Here is a 9,112-nt window from a genome sequence, read left to right as displayed (position 1 = left end):
GCAAAAACAACTATAGTATATATGTATACGATTAGATTGGAACTGCAGACTGTATTGGGTAAAATCAAAATCTAAATTTACGTTTACAAAGATTTTCCTAAACAAAAAGATAAAATCAGAACTCGTTGAAGGTAAATGAAACATAACTTTTAATATATATTTGATTATATGAAGCAATCCCTCATATTTATTAAACAATATTCCAACATTATGTATGAAATATATATGATGTCGAGAAGATATTCTCAAAAAATGACTGACCATCTTGAAAAAAAAAACACTGTTTTGATTAAGGAATACAATCTGTAATAATAAGCAACGAAAATACACCGAAACGTAATTATCTAACAAAGTACGTAGGAATTCATCAAATTAATCTTGATACGCGATCATAAGACTGCCAGCCCATATGCATTATAGAATTTTAGCGCAAATAAGCACCCGAGGTGGTATGTTGGTGATAATTAGACAATCGATTTACATTGTCTGAGAAACTGTGCGCCACAATTTCGCTGGAGTTCTTTTTTTTTCTCTGATAGAGCCAGGAAAGGTTGATGGATCTGATTAACGGATCCTTTTGCCAATAACTTGATGGAAAGAAGCTAGGACCACAGAGAACGTAACTGTACACATTTATTGGAATACTACCATATTGATAAAGTTTTGTGAAACTTTGTATTAAAATAATTTGAGAGGGGGAAGAGTAGCTCAGTCCAAAGTGAAAACTCCTGGACATGAAATTATCGGAAAACAGTGTTCAAACTTTTTTGAAACTTTGTAAAATTTTGTATTTAAACAAGCTTAATAGGGAGGGGTAACGGCAACATTAAAAGTTATTTAAGACGTGTTTTTGGAATTTATAGTATAAAAGTTGTGACACTTCCAGCCAATATACGATGATCTCTGCTGGCTTACTGTAAGTTTCAAACTATTGACCTCTCTTATGAAATAAACGACATTGTAATATGAAGTAAGAGAGTAGCTAAGTTTACTAAGAAATCAACTCAGTATAATATATAAATTAGTTTGAAATATCTGATTTCAGTTAATCTGGAAATGCATGTGTATTTAGTTTTTAGAAATAAAATGACCAATTATAACATTTATATATATTACATATATTATATATAATTTATTACTATTTAATTTGATACTATAGTAAATTGTGTCCTTGGCGTGGAAGAAGTAAGACGAATATCAAGTAAGTCAGACATATCGACTGTTTGGATATCTTTATCATTTTGTCAGTCGTAAATTAGAGGTCAATGAGAATATGATGTTACGTCAAATACTAAAGTTGAATGAACATTCACTGTACATGTAGCATGCCTAGTCAGTCCGGTATTTTTATATCCATTCGGATCGTTAAAGTTTTATTCTGCTCTATTGATGGCACGATCTTACAATGTTGGAAACAGTTTGTCTTGCAATTTGATGGTTGACTTTCATTTTTTTTAAATGTATTATTGTTACAGATTATACAGATTACATAAAGATCATAATGACACCTCTGATCGGAAAATAAATTGAATGATATAAATGATAAATTCAAAATACCTAGGTTGTGAGTCGAGTTTCATTTCAAGAACACATGTAGGTAAAGTGTTGACTTCCATTATGTTGGAGTTAGTTAAATGTCTGTTGAAAGTCGTTCTTTAATGCATTTCTCCTGAATCATAAAAATAACTGAATCAAATACTTTCTTCCGATGACTAATTTAATTATTAAAGCCATTAAAATGATAATGATTTTAAAAAAAATCATTGCAAATCACCATAATATGCCTGATATAGCTCAAGGTTGCTAGAAAAAGATGTAATCTGCAAAAATATAACGATGGCTTATCGTATCTTCCTCCGTTAACATCAGTGCAGGCAAGATACTAACGTATTATAATGAAAAATTTGTAGATATTTTTCAATATGCCCAACTTCAAAATATAACCGTAAGCTGTTATAGCTTTCTGTCCAATTCCTTAATTAATGTTTTGTAAATGTTAACTGAATTTCTAAAATAAAATTTAAAAAGTTTAAACTAATTCAAAATATAACATCAAAATCCGTTTCATCATTTGGCCAAATATGTTTGATGGAAGGTACTTTCATATGTCAAAATATATCTAATATATAATCATACTGAGTAAATTAATCAACGTTTTTCACCCAATATTGCAAGCTGCAGCCGGTAATTTCTGTACAATTTCTCCAATCTGACTTTTTCTTAACGTTCAAGCGCAGCCCTGAAAATAATGTGTTAGAACAGCTTGCAACTTTATTAGAATCTCGGAACTGTTTATGTAATCTTGGACGTAATTTCGGTAACATCACTAAAGTATATCGATCCACGCCAAATTTGGAACATAATATGTCTGCACTTACAATTTACAACACCTCTTTCAGTGACAAATGTACTGTCCAGACAAGGAAAGCTGGTCAAGCCAGTAAAGTAGACAAAGGGGTAATAATTATGGCTCATAGTATCAGCTGTGCTACATGTCTGCAAATTTTTCAAACATCTTAAAATTGTATCTCTGCGGGGCATTTTTTGTCTATGATAAATACTAAGATATTGTAGTAAAAAACACAAAACCATTGAGCTAGATAATTTTTCTACTTTATTTTACAGGAGACCATAAATAACCATACAAGAGCTATTATTCGTATTAAAGTAGTTTCTCAATAATAAATTATAAGAAAAGCATTCTGGCATATTTGTCGATCGTAGGATTTTTCTAAACAAATCTCTTGCTCGCATATATAACCTCTGTTAAGTATGTTTGTGAATTACTGAAAAGTTTAAATAGTTTTGTGGAATCAAAGTTAAATAAACCATTAAGGATTTTCTTCAGTCATCAATAATAGTTGAGGTCGGCTTTTTTTTAATGAACCTTAAGGTTTGTATGTTGCCGGCAAATGTCGCTCCGTAATTTGGTACAGTTTTGTCGTTATTTCTGGTCCTTTGTGCATTCAATTTACCGTATACCGATACTAGATGGCATGAGGGTTATTATACTTTTCATTACCTCTCATTAAAGAATCTACTACTTGTAATATGCGCCTCAAAAGGGTCTGTGTGTAGACAAAGAATGTAAACAAAATAGGTTTTTGGTATTTTAGCGATTAAATAAATACAAAACGTAGACTCTAACTGTCCTTATCATAATATGTTAAGAAATGTCAAAAAATCATTATATCAGTGCCTCGGAGAGTTTTATCCCAGCACTTAAAAGCTGCGATGAGATAGTTTAAATCGCACTTGCATGGGTTTTCTGAATTACACAACACAAGCGCATACGTTCACAATGACTGTATTTTCCATTTAACAGATTTGTCGATTAATTGTATACTATGACTATTAGGCAAATTGGAAAGAGTTCATTCAAATACTACAGTAATAAACATATATTGTAGTAATAATATATCCTTTTCTAATGTCTAAGTGCAGTATTTCCTAAAGCATTTGATGGTTCGACATCAATATCAATACAATTTACTAATGACCACTATTTAATTGTTTGTAGTAATTAAGAGTTTCCATTTTTTAAATAAAACTTCAACCGTGGCCTCAGATATTTACCTTGATGATAAGTTTGTCAGATAAAAATATTGGGAAATCACATATTCTTCTACTAACATGATAGTTATTCAAAAATATATGAGCCGTGCCATGGGAAAACCAACATAGTGGCTTTGCGACCAGCATGGATCCAGACCAGCCTGCGCATCCGCGCAGTCTGGTCAGGATCCATGCTGTTCGCTAACGGTTTCTCTAATTGCTATAGGCTTTGAAAGCGAACAGCATGGATCCTGACCAGACTGCGCGGATGCGCAGGCTGGTCTGGATCCATGCTGGTCGCATACCCATTATGTTGGTTTTCCCATGGCACGGTTCATATATTATCAATGCCTTTCAGACAAATGTTGTTCATTGTAAGATCCTTTGGTGGGGTTGAATGCAAGCGATCAAAGTAATAGCTGACATAGTTTGACTCAGCATTACATGAGAGGTGTTATGTAATAATTTATGTTAAACAGATCTAAAATTTTAACTGACTGGTTTCTCAGTTTCATTATTAATCATAACAAACTTGACATTTAAGGTTTTATTGACCTAATAAATATAAAATTTGCAATTCAAATAGCGTGACATGTCATTGCCTTGTAGATCATATCATGCTTTTTGATTATATGAAATGGCAAAATGATATGAAAACCAGTAATTACTAACCATCTTGATGTAATCATACGTCAATCACGTGTCTATATTGTCTGATTTCATTTTGTTTCTGCTTGAAACAGTATCAAATAACGAATATTTTCGTGATATACAGATGCTTTTCTTCTAGCATTCAGGAAATGTGTTAGTTTGTAGACAAGCAATTGTATGAACACGTGGCAAATTTTCTACGAACTACAGGATAAACACCAAATACAGATATTTATGAAATAATACGTTTAGCACCCCTCCCCCGCACCGCCCAAACTCTCTCTCTCTCCCTCTCTCTCTCTCTCTCTCTCTCTCTCTCTCTCTCTCTCGCTCTCTCTCTCTCTCAATTGTATTAATGTAAGTTTCATATGATAAAGTAATTGTTTTAATTTTCAGCCAGGACCTGACACTAGATGTTCAGAATGCCAGCTGAAGTGATAACTACAGAAAGGTACGCCGTTTATTCTACTGACGGTTCCAATGACGACAAATCCATTTGTTCGGAGAGAAACAGCTTCATTTATCGTGATCCAGATTGTACCGATTTAACTGACCTCAAACACTTAAATGGTAAGATACCATCAAGTTCCCCAGCCCTCTCCACAACAACCATTGATAAATGGGGATCATACTGGTCTAAAAGGGAAAGGTGTTGTTGCTTTTGGAACTTTCTACTTACAGTTTCTTTGATAGTTACTGTGACAGTTGTGATATTGGCGACTAAAGGGGTTGTTTTCTCGAGTAATGTCAACAGAAATAAATCTGGAAATGCGCATGAACAGGGATTGCCAGGATATATAGCACCCATCAATGTCCAGTGTACAAACCAGCCACCACTACCAAAGGTAAGTTCAAGAAAAGTTTTACAAATTATTATAACAGCCGATTATCATACTTTACAGACCTGGGGTCAATTACTTTAAAATGTAATTAATTCAATTACAATTACATTGAGAAATCTCCAATTAAGTTACAATTACCAATACATGAAATTTAGCAATGTAATTAATTAAATTACAATTACATTGCAAATTGAAATTAATTACATTCAGTTACAATTCCAAATGTGGTGCTTCTTACAGGAACACTGTAGCAAAGTTCTTAACTTTGTACTACATGTACATGATAATTCACCTGTAAACTGATTTCAATTATTTCAAAATTGAATTTAAGCTCAAAATAAAATCTGTGTTTGCGGGAGAACATCACTCAGTCTTTAATATTATTGCAAAAGGAGCTAAAAGTCAGCCCTAATTAATAGTTAATACATTGTCAAGCAAAATTCGGTTAGAGAAGATGCATGTGAAGTCAGGTATTACTCTGAGGTCTGAATTTCTCTGAATTTTATAGGATCATGACTCTTGTTTCAAATTTAACTAGTATAGTTCAGCATTTAATCATTTAAATTTAAACATATATTTTAAAATTTTATCCTTGACACTACATGTTATCCAAAGGACCACATAGAAAATAAGTTGTAAAACATTCATGAGTCATCCTGGAATAACTATGTCACTAAACCTGTAGAATACTCGTAATGTCTACAATAATAATTACATTTTTATCTTGTTAGAACTGTGGTGTCAAATGTTATGTTGTTTGTATCATTTAATACAACGAATTTTATCACAGATAAAAAATGATAAAACTAAATGCTAAGCATTTCAATTTTTGCTCCGATAAAAAATCTTAATAATAATGATGCAAATGACAATTTCAAATCATAATTTGATCATTTTCTCCTAAACCATAATGACGAACATCATCAAAGATTACCAGTTGGTTCTAATAAAACAGTTATATCAAAACAAAGGAGCTATGTCCGAGGGACTAACACCTACCATAATACCGGTATTCTATTGTTATTTTTCACTGATATGAAATGCAAATTAGCATGTTAAAGTGAAGTGTCACCGGTAATAAGCATATATATACTATTTGTTCAACAGACTGGATTAGCATGTGCCGAGTAATTGGAAAGTAATTGAAATGTAATTGTCAATTACACCCTAAAACTGATAAATGACCCAATTACAAATTACATTCAATTACTTAGGAAATGTAATTTAATTGCTATTAATTACAATTGCATTTTTAATTACCCCAGGTCTGATACTTTAAATTGTAAACTTCCTGAATGGTTATACAATTCATATTAGTATATATAATCGTGTTATCATTAGAAAGGCCCAGTCTTTTTTGTAACGTATCTGAATGGATAAAATTGCATGTCTGTATTTAAAGTAAAACTGCATACCGATCTTATGTCATTTGATATGTGTAATCATCAATGCAAACTTCCAACAGAACTAGAATATAGTTGAGTATTCTTACTATTTCTATCGGAGAAATATTGTTTTAACAAGTATTTGATCTTGGTCTTTCCATAGCAAAATGTTTTCAAAACTGTTGATGATTTTTACTGCCAGTAATACCTCTAAGGTGTGGTTTGTCTGATATTTGTAAAGCAACGCGGCTCGGATGGTAATGACCTTCTTGACTGGAATTGTTATTTCAACATTTTATATCCGTAAAATCAAATACACGTAGGTTTCCGGTTTTCTTAAATTCTTCTGAAATCGCCATATTTTATCGGTGAGTTAATTCAGAAATGATTAACAATGCTGCGATGCTCCTCTGTTATTGCTTAAGGCACCATTCCTGTAAATACACATGATGTTTACGTAATTATATATAGTATTTTTCGGCTGTATTCCTTTAAGATTATAAAAATATTCCGTTAACATAAGTAAACACGCCAAACCTGTAGATAAGACCACAGCAAAAAAAATGACAATGCTTTAAAGACTTAGAATGGTTTATTCTTTTTTATCCGTCATATGCATTTTTACCATAAACTGTTCAGACCCTTATGTTATTACAGGCGTTATTCATAATCTCGTGAACAGAATGTATGCTAAAAGTGCACTTTTACTGAACAAAATAAATGACAATATTTTCCAAAGTTATACAAGAACAAAGAAATAAATCTAAATTTGACACGTATATTGATATGAAATGTCGGAACTGGCTAATGCGACGGCCGTCTTCATTGGCGCTTTTCCATTAATTTGGAAACGATTTACGTTGAAATAGATCTTATTGCATGTGCAGAAACAATATTTTAAGATTAATTTCTAGTTCATTAAATCTCTATAGAATCATACCAGTTACTACAATCCCGTCTGCAACAGACACTGGTGAATCATTTACCAGCAGATCGCTTATTACCGACAAGATGTTATTTTTTAGAATCATTCAAATACGAATGTGAAAGTGACTATAAGGTTACTGAACTGTTCTTGTCATTCCTTTTATATCTTTATCATTAATTATCTGATTTTTGTTTAAATGGTAAACTTATTAATAGCAACAAGGTAGCATGCATTCACATCACTACGTCTTGAAAATGCTTCCCTTTAATTTCGAGGAATAAAGTGATGTTCAACTGTTCAAATGCACAATTTATAACACTTAGACTACATTGACATTCTATCCTGCATTTCTTACAGTGAAATTGCTCATGTTATTACCAATATTTTAGATTAATCATCGGGTTTTCGCCAAAGAGTCTACATATAAACCTATAACTCATCATTCCGGGCCGAACGAATATAATACCTGCTAACACTCTTGCACAAAACTCACTGACGACATTATTTCTTTGACGACTTTATCAGAAAAGCTATGAATGTCTTCAAAAATAAAACACCTCTATTTTGACTGAGGTAAAGTATTGTCGAAATTAATGTACTTTTTTTGCTAAATAATTATAAATGTAGCGCTATATTTTGTAAAATTGTTTGAAGAAAATATTTCCTGTTTAAATGTGCCAACCTCAGATTTCCATATTCATCTAAAACATTTCAATGTTCTGCATTTTGACATTTTAGACGCAAAAAAGCATTTAAAGAAATGCACAGGTAATCAGGTGTCCACGTTCATGTCAAAGTAAACTGCAAATCGATAACTGAACACTATAATGCAAATGGTGATAATTTGGCCATGCTTAAATGAAATATGACTGTCAATGCCAGCGATAAGGTCCAGATTCCAAAAGACAGAATGCAATAATGAATATATAACACCAACATACTCGCTGGACCCGAAAATTAACTACACATCAGTGTGTTGCTGACTTCGGTTTGAAAACTCGCTTATGGTGAACAATTATTTCATTTCCCGCTCGTGCCTGCAAAGAGGGTCATATTGGGTCTTCTTATACCACTAACAGCTGGAAATCACCATATAACCTTAATTTATGTTGTGACATACAGCATAACAAATTTATTGAAAAGGGTTAATCTAATAAATATACTTTTGGCTCACAGTCCACATGTATATATTGGATACACCTTGCTTTAGTTTAAGTAATAAACTTGACTTCTCAATTCGCGCTTTAGAAGCAAGTTCAGCGTGCCAGCAAATCTGTGACAGAGTATCTACCGGTCTGGTAGTGTTGTGCTTAATTACTTCTTTGTTATCGCTATATAATATAATACGATCAGTTTTGTTCTGTAACCTTTGTACTGACTGCAGCATTCTCTTATTTTATAATCTATACATAAATGGAATTAATTTAGAATGTAGTATGTATTATTGTCTGAAGTTACAACGTTGATGTAACTAGATTTGATTGAAATTTAACGTCACGTCGTGTTTCATTAATTTCTTTGGCGTATAGATGGGCATAACAGATTATTATCAGATATCAAAGCAACATTGTTAGTACTTTTGAATTATTCAACAACATTTCATTTAAACAGGCAATTTCTACTATAATATCAACAATTTTGAACGGCGTTGTTTTTCCTTCTTGGAAAAAATCACGATTTAGAATTGTTTTCAGATACTTTAAAAATCTTTTGGAGTCTGTTCAATGTGTCATTTTATTTGAAACATTGAT

The 9,112-nt window shown here is 32.2% G+C and overlaps 1 protein-coding gene across 1 annotated transcript in view; it reads left to right on the top strand.

Moving 5' to 3' along the window:
- Positions 1-559: 559 nt before the first annotated feature.
- LOC123562523 (endothelin-converting enzyme 1-like) overlaps positions 560-9,112 on the top strand; it is a 31,574-nt gene continuing 23,021 nt past the window's right edge. The window contains exons 1-2 of the mRNA XM_045355154.2: positions 560-916; positions 4,603-5,051. Coding sequence (XP_045211089.2) covers positions 4,620-5,051 — 432 coding nt within the window. The 5' untranslated portion in view covers positions 560-916; positions 4,603-4,619. The remainder of the gene's footprint in view (positions 917-4,602; positions 5,052-9,112) is intronic.

The sequence above is a fragment of the Mercenaria mercenaria genome, chromosome 2 (assembly GCF_021730395.1).
Source record: "Mercenaria mercenaria strain notata chromosome 2, MADL_Memer_1, whole genome shotgun sequence".
NCBI classification, from domain to species: domain Eukaryota; kingdom Metazoa; phylum Mollusca; class Bivalvia; order Venerida; family Veneridae; genus Mercenaria; species Mercenaria mercenaria.
Note: the sequence above shows the minus strand (reverse complement) of the source record. Positions and strands in the feature narration are given on the sequence as shown.